General features: G+C 34.4%; 1 protein-coding gene across 1 annotated transcript in view; it reads left to right on the top strand.

The window, feature by feature from the left end:
- The first annotated feature begins 8582 nt into the window (after nt 1-8582).
- Nucleotides 8583-20960, top strand: part of LOC121322774 (bifunctional heparan sulfate N-deacetylase/N-sulfotransferase 4-like) — an 84573-nt gene continuing 72195 nt past the window's right edge. The window contains exon 1 of the mRNA XM_041263068.1: nt 8583-9760. Coding sequence (XP_041119002.1) covers nt 8780-9760 — 981 coding nt within the window. The 5' untranslated portion in view covers nt 8583-8779. The remainder of the gene's footprint in view (nt 9761-20960) is intronic.

The raw sequence follows: 20960 nt of genomic DNA, 5'->3' as shown, positions 1-20960 counted from the left end.
TTGTTTCTTAAGACTGGCCCGTTAGTTCTCCACGTTGTCCAGCCTTGAATTGTGCAAAGTCAGTTTGATAGTAACCAGGTATTCCGTGCAAACAACGTCTTTCTCATCACTGAAATGGTAGCCCAAATCTGGTAAGGATGCCTCATGTCACTACCCCGAATAATTAAGAATGATAACCCCCCCCCCCCCGCCTCCCCCCCCCCCCTAATACCCCCCCCCCCCCCCCCCCCCACCCCCCCCCCCCCCCCCCCCCCCCCCCCCCCAAAAAAAAAAAAAAAAAAAAACAGCACTGTCATCTGATACTGTTGCAGGTCTTGTGAGGAAGGGTCTGCATGATTTAAAGGCAGACTCATTTGTGCTGTGTCATGATGAAAATTAGCTCTACTATTTTACTTTAAAATGTAATGAACAAGCAAAGAATTATAACAAATCAAATAAAGAAAAACAGCATGTTCAATTCAACATTTATAAATCGCTTTTTTTTAAAAGTTATATGGAACAATTTTTTATTAGCTTAGTTTTAGACTGGAAGGATATTTAATAACAATTACCTTTTTGTTAATTAAAAAACGTATTTACTTTTTTTTCTTTCAATTTAATTAGTTAGCCCATTTTATAAGTGCAATAAGGCACTTCAGGGTGTGTGCTATACTATGCTATGCCCCGGGTGCGTTGCAAGCCATGAGGGCGAAGCCTTATTGCTTACATAACTGTCGTCAGATCTGCTCTTCTAGTTATTATGCACATTTCCATTCATGTCTACATTTTGTCTCTGTTGTTGGCTTGTCAAATTTGTCTTTGTTAGTTCAGTAACTCATCCTTGTTTTTTTAAATATTTATCATCTTCAAAGAATGTGAAATAATAAGTAGTTAAAGTGAACTGCAGACGGTATGTTTATATAAAGCACTGTAGGCACCAGTTGTCTATATGTTGTCATTCTTTCCTTTATGACTCCTTAAATTAAAAGATCCTTCTCAAAAGAGACCAAATCAGTTCATCTACTTCAAATCAGAATGATAGCTGAACCAAATGCAAAATATATATTTTTTATTATATTATTTATTATTATATTTTTGAGTGTACGTATGTACTTGTTGGTCATCAAGTGTTCTAGAAACTCTTTTGAATACTTCACATAGTTTCTTATTGTTTTGTCACTGCATTATCAAGCTGAACTGTCACTGCAGGATATGCTCCATACCCTTATGTCATGTCTAATTCAATGAAAGCTTGTAGGGGAAGAAAAAAAGTCTGTTCAAATTTCAACAAACCTTGTATTCTAATCACAGCATTGGAAGTAACACATTTGTAATTTACTAGAAAAAAATGCACTTCAGTATTATGCAACAGTCTTATGAATCCTCTGTTTATTTCAATAGATCAAATCCTTAACACAGTTTTCACAGTGTGCTAGTGATCCCTTGTGCTTCATTGTTCTTCACCACTGAGCAGAATGAAACCCTAACAGTTAGTTCAAACCTCTCCCACTAGTTTGCAATGCCTACATTCACCAGCAGAGGGTTTGGTTGTGTGTGGTCAAGCTACATAACTCCATAGGAAGGCTCTTCTCATTCATAAATTGAGTCTATTCAATTGATATAAACCAAGAGTGTCAAAAGGCATGGGATCCAAGCCCCCAGGATATTTTGATTTGGTCCTCAAAAGGCAGCCTCTTGGAGTGATGCATTTTCAAATATTCTTTGTATCTGAATTTGTGCATGAGGCACATTTTTACAGAGAACAAATATTTTTTGATATACTTGCAACATTGATTTCACATCTTGCAATGTCATTATGAAAGAGCTTGAAGTAAGGCAGATGGACTCCAGTTACATTTTGTACATGTTAGCCAAGTAGCAACAATTATCATTCCTCTAAATCTAACCAGCAATAATCTAAATGCAGTTTAAATCACGAAACATAACCCTCGCTGGTACTTTACATATTTTTACACATAGACATTCCATAAAGGCACTGTTAGGTGTTTGGTTTTCATCAGCTCTGGCACACATGTGGTATTTATCTCAGTGGCTGTATTCGGAAACATCTCTGTTTATATCAACTAGTTAAGCGACATTAATGTAACCTTTGTGGACTGCAAGACCCCAACTTTCCCTAGATACATTCCATACAAAACTGGGACAAGCGTGATGAACTACAACGATAACCAAAACGAAATATTCAATTTAAAACAAAATCTTCATGTGTCTATGCAATGATACAATATAGATATTAAAATACAGTGCATGATTTCAGTTACTAATAATATATTCAAGTGAATTGCCTAAAACATTGAGTAAGACCTTTCACACAGAGTATTATAATGCATTACACACTAAAACTAAAATACCACAATACAGACAGCACTCGAACTAAGGTACTTATTGTACTGCAGAACTGCCTTAATTTTTCTATTTTATTACTTCATTTTTACATTTGTATGCTATATTAAATAAAACTGTCAGATTTCATTGATCAATTAACACCATTTTTAAGTTGATAAAACTATATCATGCAATTAATTATATCAAGTAATATTTATTTTTCAGAGATCATTAATATGTGTAAAGGTATTGTTAAATGTCCTCCATAAAACATGAGACACATGGAGTGTATGTTTTTATAATTAATAGTGTATAATAATAATAATAATAATAATAATAATAATAATAATAATAATAATAATAATAATAATAACATTTGTATACAGTGTGAAATATGAATAGCAAACATAAAAGGTGTAAAACAGCATTTAATTAAAAAAAGATCCACACTTGTATATCATATTAGTGAAGTTATTGCACCTGTTAGCCTGAGAGATACAATATGTACCACCAACCAAGTTATAAACTGACAACAGTAAGCATTCTCTCAGCTAATTTAATTTTAAGTTTATTTATTTTAAACGTTTAGACGTGATACAGTTTGAACTAATGCAGGAAACTGCTGTCTATTTGTGTTGAACCACTGTATTGCCAAAGAGTCTAAACTATTAGGAAATTTCCGTTCCGACAATCATAGTTGTAGTTGCAGTTTACAAAGTTGGACTTCTTTATCTGTTTGATTAGTCAGGTAAATTATTTCCAGCAGTGAGGTTAGTCTTTATTCAACAGCTTGTTTATAGAGCTTACATTTATTTTTTTTATGTTAAATGTGTTTGCAAGACAAATACATATGTTTAATGTTACTGTAACACAATTTGAAGTTTGTAGAAAAAGATTACCCTACAATGTATGACTATTTTATGTGAATTCGATTACTCTAGATTTTCCAAAGGCACTGTTGAAACAGCTGAAAGCGAAAGGTCAGCTCATTTTAACGTACGCAGCTAGCTGTCAATGTTTAAGGCTGAAAGACAGAACAGCGTAGAAACTAAAAGAGTAAATCCAGCACAGACAGTGTACAACAAAAACAAAAGACTATTCTGCAATAACTGTACACCAATTCAGCCACTGACCCCACACTGTAGCCTTAGGTACGTTAACTGGTCTCCTTGGGAATCATTCAGATGAGTTGGTGAGTAGTGCTATTTTATGTGAGCAAGAAAACACATCAAACAGAAGTATTTAGCGAACATTAATCACTAATTAAAATGACAGACACAATTTCTAGTAGTTTAACAATCTGCCTACTCATTTATACAGACAAAGTAGATTCAAAGTGCAAGTCTAACCTGCTTTCCCATACAACTTCAATAAGTCATTAATTGCAGGCACATGCTTCTGATGTGTCATTTTGTTGCATCAGTCTCCAGAGGTGTAACTGCAGCTCTGGCAGTGGCGGGCTTTAGAAAATGTACTTGTGTCATTGTTCTGAAAGCTGAGTTGTGATGCTTGTAGCTGAAACCTGTATTATGGCAGGGAGGATTAGAACTGGCACTGGTAATAAATCTGCAAAAGTGAGCTCTTCCTGTGTCTAAGGGCTTGCAGGATCCCATTAAACTTATAATAGATTTGATAATGGAAATAATTCCATTTACTCAGAGGGTATAAATGTAGAGCAAGCCAATGTTAAACTCTTTGAACAAGGAAATAGGTTTAGGTTGAGGGAGAGATAAGAAACAAATAACCCCATGTCCCAGCAGAGTATCATCTCATCCAATGTTCCTTCAAAGGACATTGCTGTTCAAATATCTAAATCACACTGACCTCCATCAGTGTATTTATTTATTTATTTATTATGGAAAGGGCTTTTATGATTTACTGGAGTAAACAGAATTTTCAAAACAGACATATTATTTTGTTTGACCTTGACATTTTTTAAATTGGAAAATGTTTTATGCCACTCCTTTATATATAAGCAGTGCCTGCCCGTTGGGTAAGTGTATTAAGGTTATGTTATCAGTTTTGTCTTCTGGGGAAACTTTAAGTAAAAGCTATTAGATTCTGAAAGACAAGTTGTCCTCAATTTGCAGAAACTGTTCAAGAAATTGACAGATACATAGCAATTAAATTTGGCTTGGTATTCATTTTTTTTATTTACCGGAAGTCTGAAACAGCAATAATATGTGGTCTTTCTGATTTGGCCAATTTGAATTTAAATTGAAGAGCAATCGGTCACACTGTTCCAGTCTGGAGTTTGCTTGCATAGTTTACCAATTTGGTTCAAAATTTTTCTTTTCAACACAGATCAGGAATTAGCTATATGAGTCTACAGATGTGGACAATAATTTTTAAAAAACTACAAAATCTAAAAGAAAAGAAATAGAGAGAAAAAATGTAAACTGTGCATTTTGGTGTATACATATTATACAGAAACCAGGTAAACTGGAAATTATTTTGTTTCAAATGTTGCCAGTTCTAAACATTTGGTATAAACGAGGCATCACTTTGTTAGAAACTACAATATGTGCAACCTCTGAGAATTTTTTTTTTTTTTTTTTTTTTTTGGCAGACAAATGTTACTGTACAAGAAGAATTTCAGTACGGAATGGTCTCTTTTTTAAAAAAATTTAAATTATATATATATATATATATATATATATATATATATATATATATATATATATATATGTGTGTGTGTGTGTGTATATATATATATATATATATATATATATATATATATATATATATATATATATGATATATATATATATAATACATAAATCTTACAATTTTGTCGTCCTGAGTATTTGCTGTAAATCACTTACCACTTTATTAAAGCCTTTGCCATTGGTTGGACGATACCATTTGCACTGTTTAGCTTTTAGTCTAGTAAAATGAAATTCATCTTTGCCCAACAAAGTCCAATAACAAGGCAAGTCTCATTATGTTTATTATACTGTTTATACTTAACAGATGCACACTAACTTGTATTACTAAATAATGTATGGCTGGGTGGTAAGATGCACAGTGTATGCTACTGTATAAAGATCATTCAGATTTGCTTACAAATTTAGAGCCCTTTACATGTTTTCGATAAATGTTGACAAATTATACTTTGTTTTAGTTATTCTGTAGGTGTTTGTGGCAAACAATACTCAAACCTTAACGAAAAGAAAGAGCAATATTGAAATTGTGATTTTTTTTTAACAAACAAAATACAGTAGTTAAATGTATCCTTGATATATTTTATTTGATGCTGAGATTATCTAAGATAATATAAAGACAAAAGCAAACGTTAATACTTGTACATAAAATCTTTTCATACAGCTTGTACAATGTGCTTCTTTAACATGTTTAGGCTTGACTATGAGTTAAAAAAAAAAAAATGTTCTGCTGCACTCAAAAGTACAGGCTAGTAAAAAAAAACAAATAATAATTTGATTAATTAAAGCTGTGTCATTCTTAGTTAAACATTTACCCGAAAACTGTACTTCAGTGTTTCAGGCAATTGAAGCTGTTTGTTGTTCGCAGTGCATCTTAGAACTGTCAAAGAGTTCAACCGGGAATGACATTTTACTCTTGTGCTTGTCAAAAGCCTGATTTTGAGAGAAATGGCACACAACTTACGCAAGTGCATGGTGACACATCCACGGTATCCTTTGGGAATATCAAATCAATCATGAGATTGTGAGAGGAATTCAGCTGAGCACTGAATTAGCTTCCAATGGAATGCATTCATGTGTAACATCCCACTGTCTAAATGACACCAAAATGGCTCCTAGTCCTTGAAAGACTTTACCACGATTAGCTGGAGGAATTGGATGTTTATGTCAATCACTGTCCAGCGCCGGCTCTTTCCATGGTTCTGTTGGTTGAGAGACGCCGGCTTTCCAGTGAGGGAGACAACAGTAGCAGCAGCTGCCGGAATTTTTTGTGGTGATTAAATACTTCTTGTGTCTTTTCCGTTGCTATAATCCTTGTACCAGAGAAAGAAGCTGCATGAGAATAATGGTGAATAGAGCAGTGAATCATTCCAGCTGGCTGCATCTTAAAGAGGACTCTGTATAGAATGGGATTGGGCTCCCTTGTTCAGTCACTAGAGCAGCAGCATTTTAAGGAGTTTCTCCTAGAAATTATTCCAGAAAGAGAGGCGCTTCTTCTTTGCTCAGTTGTAGTCACATTTCTGCACGAGGTAAGTGAGCATATAGTCCCTTGGTGTCTGACACTGAATGAGCCACAGTGTTTGAATATACTGATGCATATTGAAACTTTTTGTATTCCTGTTTGTGAACAAGCTAGTTTGAGCTGTTTTTAGGCATGTCTGGACAGCTCTGGCTTTTGTTAACTCTAAAAATGACAGATATATATTTATGTTCTCATTGTTTCAAATGTATGTTGTAGCAAGCTTAGTCAAGTCATATTTGTCAGTTGTCTTGACATATATGTGTGCTAGCACTCTCATTTTTGTCACAAGCAGAGAAAGATGTTTTGATGCGCTAATATTGTTTTAATTGTTTTTAGTGCACATAGATACTTGAGTCTGCTATTTTACAGGAAAATATGTTTTGATAAAAAATAAGAAATTGTTGTTGGAATTGTGCAAGAACACAGTGTACAGTACAGAATTGTTTATGCTTCCTGTTTTGGTAAGTACAGTGACAACATGACAGCCAAACAGTTCTACTTTCTTATTTACAATTTTAAAAAAAACAACATTATTTATACTTCATGTAAAAACATTTTCTGTGCAGGTAAATGTTTCTAATTTACATTTCAATGATAGAAAAATGTTTAGTTATTGAAATGTAGTAAACCATTTTTCTATCTAGAAAAGGCGCAATACAATTTTAATATTGAAAATAATGACATTAGAAACTCTGATATCAATCTGGGAATATTTACTGAAGATACTAATTTGCTAAAAAGCACAGTGTAAAATAAAGCAATACAATTTCTGCTCTCCCAGCAATGAGTAATTGCCTAAACCAGGTGGAAAACTGTGTACCATCACATGTTTGATTTATTAAGCTTTCAGTTATGTCTGGAGAGAATGACATAAAATCACCATTGCAAAAGGCCACTACATTTGTTATTGCTGTTGCTAAGATTTATTGATTAAAAGCAAGTTTCACTGCACCGTAAAGACTGCAGGATTGGAGGTTTTTTTTTTTCCTTTCTAGTCACAGATTCCTGTGACTCCTGTATTAGACCTTTTTCCAGACACATTAGATCTCTGAAATGCAATTTCTGGTAGTGACTGGCTCTAGACTTCAAGTGACATATAAGCAATGGCTGCCCTCTAGTGCTAGAACTTGATTTAAAGGTGATTGGACCACTTCCGCGCAGACAGTAGCGGCCTTGCTCTAAATGACACAGCACTCCCACTGTGGAGATTAGCACGTTTTGAGAAATGCAAGTTAGCATGGCAAGAGATATGTTTCTTCTCTAGTGTACAATTCAGAAATAATGAGGTAAATGATGATTATTATTATTGTTATTTTTTTGTCATACTGTCCTCTTGTCTATATGTGTGTTGTACTTGCACATTATCAATGGAAACAGCTTAGAAAACAGGTAAGTTGTTGAGATTTTTTTTGACTTAACAGCAGAGACAGTGTTGGAAAGTCTGATATCTATTGATTCTGATAACCACGCTTTGATTCCTGTCCAGACTTTGGCTTGTAATTTGGCATGTAATTATGAATGATCTTTGTTAATTATTGAGAGATACAATGATTATTCACCAACAGGTATCATTATTTTCTTGATGAGCTGTTTATTTAGATGTTTTTATTGTTAGGTGCACTACTAATCCCTTATATCGCAATTAAAAACACTGACTTACCAGACTGCTTTTTTTATTTACATTATAGGGATCAGGTAACACACATAAAATCCACCAAGTACAATCATAAGAAACCCTAAATGTATCAGGTGTATGTGAACCCTAGAAAATCAGTTAATTTCCAATTTGCTGATATTAACATTAGTAATAACTTTGGAAACAAATATTGCAGTTGATGTCATATATTTCTGGTCAGCTGCCAGAGGGAAAAAATTACACGGTATCCAAATTATCTGATTAATATGATTTCTTAAAATCTTATGCTATTTTTTTTATTTTTCAAATAATCACTAATAGAGCAGCATTAAAACACTGCAGTTCATTTTGATAAGTTGTTCTATGAGAATCACAAGTGACGAGAGAACTTATATTTTTTTTTTTTTTTTTTTTTTTTTTTTTTTTTTGTAGTTGACTGCCTTAAGACATTGGGATTTGCTGAGCAGAGCTTCTACTTCATACTGCCGAAAGGACATTCCTACATGTACTGCAATGGTTACATGAAATCATTTTGAATACTGGAAACTCTGTGCATTCATCTTGACATGGTATATTAAGAAAAGAGCGTAAGGGAAATAAATTTAATAGAAAGAAAAGGCACCACTGTTCAAAATGAATTTTGCCATAAAACTTCGCAGAAATTTGCGAAGGCTGGTGATCCTGCTCGCCACCTTCTGCATGGTAAGCATTCTCATATCTGCCTACTACTTGTACAGTGGCTACAATCAGGAGATTGAACTCTCAGAGGGCACCCCAGAAATGGAATGTGGAGACCTCAAACTTCTTCCTTACCGGTTAATGGAATTGAAAACAGCAAAGCCCATAGATACCTCCAGGAGTGATCCAGTCATCCTGGTTTTTGTGGAAAGTCAATACTCACAACTCGGGCAGGACATCATAGCAATCCTGGAGTCCAGTCAGTTTCAGTATCACTCAGAAATTGCTCCAGGCAAAGGTGATGTCCCACCTCTCACAAATAAAGGAAGAGGCAGGTATGCACTTATCATCTACGAAAATATGTTGAAATACGTGAATATGGATTCCTGGAATAGAGACCTCCTAGATAAATACTGTGTGGAGTACAGCATTGGAATCATTGGATTTCACAAAGCAAATGAGAACAGTTTACCAAGTGTTACGTTGAAGGGTTTCCCTTTGTACCTGCATACCAATGTAGGCCTGAAGGATTGTTGTGTTAATCCTCGTTCTCCTTTGCTCTACATCACCAAAGCTTCGGAAGCTGACAGAGGACCATTACCTGGAGAGGACTGGACTGTGTTTCAGTCCAACCATTCAACATATGAACCAGTGTTGCTAGCTAAGTCGAGGACTTCAGAAAATATTCCGCCAGCCATCTCTGGACATGCTCTGCACACAACTGTAATACAGGACCTGGGCCTTCACGACGGCATTCAACGTGTCCTGTTTGGCCACAACCTTAATTACTGGCTGCACAAGCTCATCTTTGTGGATGCCATCTCTTTCCTTTCAGGGAAGAAACTATCCTTGTCTTTGGAAAGATATGTTCTTGTGGACATTGATGATATCTTTGTGGGGAAGGAAGGAACCAGGATGAATGTCAATGATGTAAAGGTAAGAAGCCTACTAGACTGATCATTTGCATTGACTGTTCAAGCAGTGGTCCCTAGATTACTTGGTAAAGGCTTGGAGTGCTTTCATTCATACATTCCCACATTCAGGCAGTGTGTCAGCACTATAGCAGAACAGAGGTTATTCTTCCCCATTGTCCTGTTACTGCATGACTTACTGAATTAGTGTATGCGTGTGACCCACTTTGTGTCAACAGCATAAAGCCATCCAGTTAATGCAAAGTGATTCACTGCACCTCATTCAAAGAGTTAGTTTTCATTCTTTTGAGGTTATTAAGTTTTGGATATCTTGTAAATATATCATATCCCAAAACATTATACTAGCAAATAATGATAAAAATGATATTATTTGAGCAAACGAACTTACTGTGTTCATAGATACTTAAGTGCTCAATATAATACTTTTTTTTTTTTTTTTACGACAAAACTATTTTACGCCAAGTATATGTTTGTCTTCATTATCAATCTATGAGATTCTTATATGCATATACAATATAATTGCAAGTTACGAATATGCTGTTGGTGTAACTTTTACTTCTTTTTGTGACATTGTGCCCTTTTCTGAATAGAAGGATTCTGAAACCAAGATAATTATATTGCCCCATTGACAGATAATATTGCAGTGATTTGAGTTTAAAATAACTTCATTTGTTTCCTTGTTGCTTCAGAACAACATTAAAGCATGGGAAATTATCATTTTAACCCAAACAATGCTATATTCCAATGAGGCAAGATAATTATCTTGGTATATATTTTTATATTTTTGCAATGTTTACTTATCAGGATATATTTTGAATCAAGTAAGAAAAAATAGCCACTTTATGATATTTAACATTTATGCTAATTTGATAACTCATTTGTTCATTTTGGTGATTTTTTAAATTTGTGTTTGCAATACTATAACACCCAACACACTGATTAAAACTGATAAAACTAATAAAGATCCTGATGCTCAACATACAAAAAGAAAGAAAAAAAATAGCTGGTTTTATTTTAAATATAAACTTAATTAATCTTCTTTACAGTATTATTAATATTTTATAAAAATATATGAGTAGCGTTTTATATATATATATATATATATATATATATATATATATATATATATATATATATATATATATATATAGTTATATTATATTCTGTATGTGGGTATTTACTTTCACAGTAACAAATCAAATAAGTACATTTTATAGCAAGCATTACTACATAATAGCAAAAACAAGCATGTATCTTTGTAAATCAAATGTCATTAAAAAGGTCATTGTAATTATGAGTAGTGGGGCACATAAAAGCTCAAGCCTTTTAATTAAATTTACCTGAAGCACAATGATGTCATAAATACAAGCTAAGCCATTTCAAAACTATCATTTAAAAATGCAAGCACCAACAAAGGAATTGAACTGTTCTGACAAAGAAACAAAGAAATAAAAAGGTGTAAATGTGTAAACTTGCACCTTTGTCACGTCAATAGTAATACAGAAGCATTTGTATAAAAGCTCAGTTAAACTGCCTCCTTTTAAGCGATGCAGACCAATCACACAGACACATCAAGTTTACACCATATGGTGGCTGGTATGTCACAGTCAAACTCATAGAGGCATCACAAAGGCAAATTGTATTAGACACAAAGAACTCTGCTGTTGGCGTTTTATTCTGTTCATTGTAATAACAATAGCTTTCTGTTTAAAGGGGCTTGGGGCATCTTGGGTACCACTTGAATCATTTGTTTTATTTGGTGCATCCTTGTTTATAAAATAGCATTTTTTTAATAAGTCAAGGAAGGGAAAATGCTTTCAGTCATAGTTTGGAGAATTGTTATTATAAGAACAATGTCAAAAACTTTTCTTATGATTGGGTAACAGTAATGACATAATTCCAGAAATCTTCTCTTTTGTGCATTTCCAGTTGCTCTGTAGGCCTCACATTTTCAGATTTGAAAGAAGTAAATGTTGTAACTAAGAGGGGTTTTCACTTTAAAAGAGGGTATCTTGTTCTGCACTAGATTTAATTAAGGTCTCAGTATGTATGCATTCCATTCAGGAAATCTGGTATACTTCATAGCTCATTTTGCCTCAGAAGTGTCTTCAGGGTCAAATCCTGATATTTGAGGTCGAAATGAAAGGGTCTCTGTGACAGTGTCTGCACAGAGGAAGCAAACGGTTAGGGAGGTAAATGTCTCACAACCCCTTCAACAACATATTGACTGCAATAACCCAACCAACTGCTTCCCACAAAAGTTTTGTAGCCAGTTGCAAAAACCAACCTCAGGGTTTATTTAGTTTATCTTAAGAGCAGCATACCTAAATACCAACACCATTAAAATTAAGGCTTTTGCTAACCAAGATCATGAAAATCAAACATCATTGCTCAGAAGGTATTTAGATACAACCATTTAGATAAATTAAATCAATTGACCTCCCCCCCCCCAATTATGTCCTCTTCGGCTTTCCCCCTTCTCCATTTGCTTGACTCTAATGTATAGTATAAGAGCGCTGTACTGACATTCTTTCAGTTCAAGACTATCTTTCAGAACTATGCCCAGAAGTCATCTTACATATAAATAAATGTCTGCTTTTAAAGCCCCAGAAAGCGTACACGTTAGTATCACTTTTTTCTTTTCCTTTATGAAACTTGAATTGCCCTTCAAGATGTATCCTCGATGGAGCCCAGGGCATCTTCTTGTCTGAACACATCCCAGATTGTCAGTGAGGCATTGCTATAATACAGCCATAGATAGTTGCTTGATTTTTTTAGTCTGTCTCTTCAGTCAACTCTGGATGTTGGTGATTAGGATGTCAGTCTGCAGTTCACTGAGAAATCCCTCCCATCATGGCACTGAGTAATGAGTTTGTCCATAACACCTAGAGAGTTTTGACAAATAGCTTTGTAAAATTTTAAGTAAGGTCCTATTATCTAAAATATTTAATTGTTAAACTTTAATTTTCTTTTCAACTGTTACAAGAGCTTTTGGAGCTGAAGTCTTTCTCAGAACTCAAGCAATACAAGCAAGTGGGGAAAACTAAATTCAAAACGTGAAGAAATAACATGACTTTCAAAAATGCAACTGCTTTCTCGTTTGATTCTATTTACTGTTCAGTAGCTGTTCAGATTACAGGTTATGGCACACTGTGAATATATATTTTGTTTAACTTTGTCCTGCTTTGAGAATGAGATGGTTAGAGAGATAACTCTGACAATTTCATTGCGTGAATAACTACTTTTCTTAACTAGAATGTTTTGGCAAAAGGTCTGTAATTTATTTTCACACTAGTTTAGCACCAAGATTGAAGGAATGTTCTAATTCAATTCAATTAAAATGTGCAATACAGCTATGTTTTCACATACATGCCAACAGTCCCTATGTGGTCATGACAGTCCCGATTTCCTAGCAAAGGTCCCGCGTCCCGATGCATAGGAAGAAAGTCCTGATATTTACACATAGAAAGAAATTCATTTATTCTGCACAGTAGAGTTAGTGAAAACCCCACGCTGTGCTCTGAGACATCTGCTGATCACTAACTTACCGGTATACAAAGGGAAGAACTCTTCATTGTGTCTGTGTTTACTGTCATGCTGGTCATGTGGTGTTGAATTGAGGAGATACGTCTATTATTGTATGATAGAGTGTTTTTTGTGTATGACCCCTCCCATGTCTATGATGCATATAACCCTCCCTTCCCCCATGGAATGAGCGTCCCGCTGAACAGTTTCCAAATGTTGGCAAGTATGTTTTCATGATAACAATTAAAAATAAATAAATAAATAAATAAAAAAACATACACCAAAAGGTACATCTGGCATGCCTTTATGAAACAAAATAGCAGAATTTGTGTATGTACCTTCTTAATCTGCAACTATGCGATTTGTGTCACAGTTTGTAGTATACTAAATTGTTGCTGTACATCTTTCAGTTATAAAATCAATCAAACGGCTTTGGTAAACGGCTTCTAATCATACTTATGTACATCTTTCCTTCACACAAATCGTACAAACTAAGTAGGGCATTGTCTCACAGGTAAACTACGTGGCATTCAGGAATGTGGAAAACTTTTAACAAACAGAATCCCCAGATAATTATTAATTGTATTTCTCAGAAGTAAAAAGCTACTAAATTTCATACATGTAGTATTTATACTTTTTTTTTTGTTTTGTTTTTTCAATCACCAAATGTCTATGTCTGAAGGGTTAAATCTAAGTTACACACTTTATATGAATCAATTCATATTGGGTCCCAGACTTTTAAATTATTCTTCTATGCCTGATTTCTTTGATAGGCAAACTGGACTTTAGTTTGTTGCTTGTCTATTATAAATTCTTTGCATATCAAACTTTTATTTTTTTTATACTACGTTGCAGGTATATTTACTTTTCCAAATTCCCTCATTGATTTTAAGCAGGATATATCTTTACTCTGGTAATTACACGCTGGCTGAAGATAAAAGTAATTGCAATGTTGTTGTGTTTTTTTTCTTTTTTAGCAAACTTAGCTGAGCTGCAAATTGGGAACATGTGGCCTTTCCTGAGCAAAAAAAAAAAAAAAAAAAAAAAAAATCTAGAAGAAAACAGCTGCAAAGTGAGCAAAATAAAGAAATTCCTCAATAACACCTTTAAAAAAAAATTAAATAGAACATTATACCATTGTGACCAAAAAAAAAAGGTTTTGAGGTTTGCAAGATTGTCAAAGCAAAATGAATGATCAAAGTTTGTGCAGGGATGTAGTGGAGGCGGCCATATCTACATACATACATAATAAGTGCTTTTGTCATATTTTAAGAATTTACATATATCTAGGGAATTGCTCACCCATTTGTGCTGAAACTTTCTAAGAACAGTCTTTAGCACATGTTATAAATAGTATCATAATCTGGCTGAATATGAATGCTGTATGCCCATGTGTCTGTTCGTCTGTATATATGTCTAATTCTGATTAACTAGTTAGAATAAATAATTGAGTGTAAGGGGCTCCCGAGTGGCGCATCCAGTAAAGGTGCTCCACGTGGAGTACAGGATGCGCCCTATAGCCTGGAGATCGCAGGTTTGAATCCAGGCTATATCACTGCTACTAGGGAGCGGCACACAATTGGCCAAGCGCTTCCCGGGTAAGGATGGCTAAGGTCGGCAGGGGAATCCACGGTTCACCACGCACTAGCGACCCCTGTGGCCGATAGAGCATCTGTGGTTCTGCAGTGGAGCCATCAGATCTCTGTTGTCCTCCGGCGCTATAGATCTGGTGGTCTTCCTGTGGATCTGCAGTGCGAAAAATTACGGCTTGACAGGAACAGGTTTCGGAGGACACATGCTCCAGCCTCCGTTTCCAGAGTTGCCAGAGGATTGCAGCTGTGAACCGGGATACAAATAATAATTGGGCATTCCAAATTGGGAAGAAAACCGGGGTAAAAAAACATTGCCAATGACTAAATAATAATAATAATAATTGAGCATATGATTATGTTTGGCAACTGTCTATGTTAGACTTACATTTTTCATGACAGCTCTAAATTTATATTTATAGTTGTGGAAGCCGAAATATGTCAATGACATACCTGTTTGATAAGTATTTATGTATTTTAGAAAACAATAAACATTGGAAGGATGAGAAATGCATTATAAATGTAATAAAAAATGCAGTGATATTATACAACAAACATTACTGTAACTCCAAGAAAACTAACCCCACAAATAGAATGTATTGTTTTTTTAATACTAAAGTTGTGCAAATAGGACAGCTATAAAATGCATAGCGTGGGCTGCTTCACTAAATGTATAGCAGGTGAAGAGTGTTTAAGAAAAATATAAATAAACAGCAAAATGAGAGAGATTTTTACTTTGATTTGATAAACACATCACCTGCAATGCACTAAAATAAGAATTGCTTTTCTTCACTGACCTTTTTTGATACTCCAGTACAAAGATTGCTTGCCAGAAATACTCAGGTCTATTTATCCACTGTTGTAAGCTACTAGCACCCTGGCTGATGGCTCCCCACTGGACACAAAGAAACAGCACTTCTTGTCTCTTGTTGTCTTTGACAAAATAAGGTTGGAGAAGGTTTTATTGGTGTATCAGTATTGTTTAACTGTATAATTATTCATTTAAAAATAATAATAAACAAATAGTGAATAAACTGTATTACTATATAACATGCTGGCTCTCACTTATACGGTTATATGGTCAAATTCTCTAGTGTGTGAATATAATTGATTAAGTAATTAATCTACAGTTCACTAACTTACATAATCAACCATGCTACTAATGAATTATTGATCAGTATAAGTTCACCTTTATTTAATACAATATGGGGAGCATTCATAAAGCTTTTGGGTTGCGAAATACATTGCGTTCCTAAGCATTTGCCAACAGATCAACAATTTAGAATGCAGCCATTACATATATCACCCTATAGGTTTCTCTTTTAACCTTAACGATGAAGACACACACAGCATGTATTATGTATCTCTTACTGTACAACATTAGTAACCCAAAAGTGACCTTTACCATTAGGACTCCTCTAGTTTCTCATTGGTAAAGAAGAAAAACACATAGCTTGCCCTTTCCTTGTTCTATATATATATATATATATATATATATATATATATATATATATATATATATATATATATATATGTATTTATTTCTGATTCTCTCAAGACGTCTGATTTATTTTCTGTCTGGTCATCAGTTCATCAGTGTATGTCAGTAGCTGAAATGCATGTGTAGTGCTGGGCCACGCCACTGAGAATTAAATCACCAAATACTTATGTCCAATGCTTATAAACAACTGAACAGAAAAATAAAAATGCCACATTCAGGTGTTAGCACCTAAATTGCTTTTGTTTATTGGGTACCAGTGAGTCCTGAGCCAGTGGGTTCATCTGTTAGTAATACATTATGTTGCACTATGAAAGAACTAGTTGAAAACCACTTACAGCTTAAAACAGAAAGAGTATCCAATCTGATCGATATCAGTCTATGAATGGACATTTTGATACCTGCAGTACTAACATACAGTACTAGCAGGTGGTTATATAAAAAATAGGGGAAGATATTTAGCAACAATGGTTCAGAGGAAAGTTTATTAAACTTCAAAATGTCTAAATAACAGTTTTTGTTTGTTTGGGTTTATAACCTGTATGGTACATTGCATGCAAATTAAGATAGTATAGGGAGGTTTTGAAAAAGAGTAGTTTTTAAAATTGTGGTTTTATTGTTTCAGCAAAGAGATTGATAGTATTTGACAAAACAATAATGCTTGAATTTATGTATTGTGCTATTTGTATTAAAAATTATGCATTTAAATTAGAGTTATATTAAGTTAATTGTATTCTATTTTGGGGATATGTTTACACATATAAAAATAATATTTAATTGTTTGAGCGTTGAACTAATTTCTGAGACAGATTAATAAATCACATTGTAATGGTAATTGTCACATAGGTAAGTCAATGTAAGAGCAAACATAGTAACTAAACTACTCACCATCTAAGTAGAGGCAGCATGATTGTGGCACATTGACAGAGCAGTCTGGGTAAGCGACTTCTGATGCTTGTGTAACGGATGGTGTTCCCTGTTGGTGAGATGAGATGAGGTTAAAAGCTCTATAACCACAAATGCAGACAAACCCAGCTCTCCTTGCATAGCGGTTACAGCACTTGCTTGCGGTGTGCAGGGTCACCAGTTTGCGCGTAGCCTCCACCCCTGTTACATTTGCATACCTGTCTTGTGTCATATTCATAAAATAATTAGTGAGCCAGTTACAGCATAGCAGTTCATTGTATTTACTGCAGTGCTGCTAATCTGTTAGAAAATGGCTATTACTCACAACAACAGTAATAATAATAAAAAAGAAAACATAAGGGCTTACCTTTTTTCTACAAAACATGATTAATTCACACAAAGAACAGCCTTGCTTTTTCAATTCAGTGTAACCGAAGGCCCCTTATGAACAAGGGTGCAGCGTCATTTCAAATTAAAACATGCTGTGAAGGATGAGGTGGTTTTCTGTGTATCCTGCAGTCTGCAGTTTTTCTCAACTTACTAGTACCTAATTGCTGCAATCTTACTAAGAAATAAAGCACACTCCATGAAAGTATCCTAATCAGGGTGAGTGCAGGGTTTCTCGGTGTGATGAAGAGCAATACGATTCAGTAAGCTGGTAATAAAGGCTTCTAATCATATCATATTAACTGCCAGTATAATTTCCTGTTTGCAGTCAATGGCATTTGCTAGAAATTCTACTAGGTGGTAAAATATATGTACTGCAGTGCTTAGTAGGTTTGGAGCAATTTGGTAATAATAAGCAATGGCACTGATCATTATGTGGGGGTATTTTACGGTAGCTATATGCTTATGATATTAGACAATATAAAATGGTGCTTGTAAATTAATTTAAAGTGTAATTTAATTACCTTACTTATACTTTTTACTTGTGTAACAAGTCTGAGGGGTAGAGATCAAAAATGTGTTTCTATCAAAAAGCTTTTCATAATCATACTGTAGCCCCTCTCTAAACCGGACATGTTTGTCTGACATAAGGAAGTGTCAGGTTGTTAAAAATACAATAAAATCACACACATACATATATTTATAATGCTCAGTGTATTTCAAATATATAAATCATTGCGCTGAAATTACACTAATGTGTTTTGAGTAGGCTACCCATTACATTATGAAACAAATACAAATATTTACAGTACACCTATACAGTCTACAATACAGTAATAAAGTCAAATGAATACCTAGCACACTTTCTTTTTACTTTAGCCTTTAGGCTTCCGGTAATACAAAATAATTCATGCTGCTGCATTGTACATATTGGTGTACAATATGAAATAAAAGATAATTTTAAATTTAAACTAAATTATTATTATTATTATTATTATTATTATTATTATTATTATTATTTATTATTATTATTATTATTAACTTGGCCTGCTTAGTAGCCTAGACAATGAACACATAATAAATCATGGTTTCTCATTGACAAGTTATGCTTATTACAGGAGGACAGTCAATTCTTGTTACTATGAGTTTCAGGGACCAGCATCAAATTTTGTGTTATACCACTAATTTCGTATCATATCACATTAGTATAATGGTGGTCATAGAAGGTGTTTGGGCTTTGCAGTTTTAAACCCAGTGTTTTTCACTGACTAACTGTGTAACCTTGTATGTCACTGGTTCTCTGTGAGCTTCAGTCCAACCATCTGTAAACTTGTGGAAGAATAACCTACTGTAACGAAGATACATGTATGTCATCTCAGCTAAGTAACCTTGATATAACCTTTGCAAAAGGAAACAGAAATATCCAGAGGGGACCTCTTGAACTTCAGAGCTTAGTAAAAGAAAGGAATTGCCCTACACATATTGTGCATAAAATCAAAGCTGTTTGCCTAAGCATGCTGTTAGTTTTCTCTTATATACAAGCTGCCTACTTGAGTTCTCGGCCAAGACACATAGAATCTATCCAGACTACAGGCAGCTTGGCACAAGTCTCAAACTTCCTGTCATGAAGCCAGAACAATCCTGACCTTTGCAAGTGAGCTAAGGTGACCAGAGTGCCAACTGTTTACACTGGCTGGTGTCTTAAGTCCACTGACTCATCACAGTCTCACAGTGTCCTTAAGCTGTGGTCAATCAGAATGTCAGAGGTACCCAGCTTTCTTATCAGATACTGCTGAAAAAGAGAAAGACATACCATCTGCACTTTTTAGAGACATACACCTGTTTTATTTTCTGAAGTACTGCTGAATATGGAAACTGCAAGCAATGTTGTTATTCAGAAGGAAGAAAACACAGCTGGCCTTAGCCATGATTATGAATATATGTGTCCTCAAGCAGAACTGGGGCAATATCTTGAAACAGGAGTTTAATTTAATCTTCTTTAGTCAGTGCCACATTACCTATAAGAAATAAAATACAGTATATCATAAATGTCAGAATATATATACATTGTTATCCTTTTTACTTTTGGAGTTGTTGTGTCTTTGTGGGTACATGGCCTGCTTATTTATGTTATAATTTGATGGACAATGCCACTTCTCCCTAACACTTCACTGACTATTATATAATTATCTTATGATTTAAAACATGTCAAGTATTATCAAATTTAGAATAACAAAAATAGTGAATGTGAATTTGAGGCTTACATCTTAAGTTAAAATAAATACTGTTCATTAGACTCACCTTGTCCTCACAAAGGTTTAGACCCAAGTTACCAAACTGTTGGGTGAATGTATAAGAACCGCAGTATCAGGCCTGTAATGGCTGCCCTAATTTTGTTATCAGTTGCTTTCAAAACAATTTCCATTCCATTCATTATGGTTCTATTTGCATAAGCATTCTGGAAAGGGATTTCCACAAGAATCAATTAAGTTACGGACATGAATCAGAGATCGTGTAGCTTGATGTACACAGAAACATGTTTACTTAAATAAATAAATAATAATTTTGTCATTCTACATGTCTGCTTTCCCAATGAAACATGTGCACTCCTGTTTTTTTTCTCTTTGTCATTGTAAATGTTTTTGTTGTTTTTTTGTTTTTAAACTATCCAAGCTGATTAAAAAAAAAAAAATAAAAGCTTCAGGCGTCTTTAATTTAAGCAGTCAGGCGTCCCAAAAAGACACAGCTGAATGTTCGTTCCAATAGAGCATGCCAAGTATTATAATTTGAGTTTCTGAGGGAGCTCATCTGTATTCAAGCCTTAATCTTAAAAACATTCTAAAAGTAGGTATCACTGTGATTGGCTGTGACCCTGTGACAACAGCTGTTTACAATTGCATAAAAGCAACGGCGTTTTTCTGTTGTACAGGTTGTTTTAAAAAGACATCATCAATTAGAAGAGTGTTTTCTTTGCCGTTTTCCACAATTCATAAAGGTTACTAGATAGAAATGTCATCAATAACAAATTGTGGAATTCCTCAAATGTTTTTTTTTTTTTTTTTCTTCTTATAACCACACATAAAGTCCACAGATGCAGGCTGAAACACAGGCAAAATAATATTGATTGCATTTGCCTCACCTTACTGACAAGAAATATGAGATTATTTTTTTTAGCTCCATTAATCTGACATCTGCCATGCACGTTCCATAAATCATCTCCCCTCTGCAAAACAACTAATCATGCCCTGGCAGCAGTATTGATCAGTCCAGGCCTTTAGCTGTGTAGGTAAATCTCTTCA

Source organism: Polyodon spathula, chromosome 1, assembly GCF_017654505.1.
Source record: "Polyodon spathula isolate WHYD16114869_AA chromosome 1, ASM1765450v1, whole genome shotgun sequence".
Taxonomy (NCBI): Eukaryota; Metazoa; Chordata; class Actinopteri; order Acipenseriformes; family Polyodontidae; genus Polyodon; species Polyodon spathula.
Note: the sequence above shows the minus strand (reverse complement) of the source record. Positions and strands in the feature narration are given on the sequence as shown.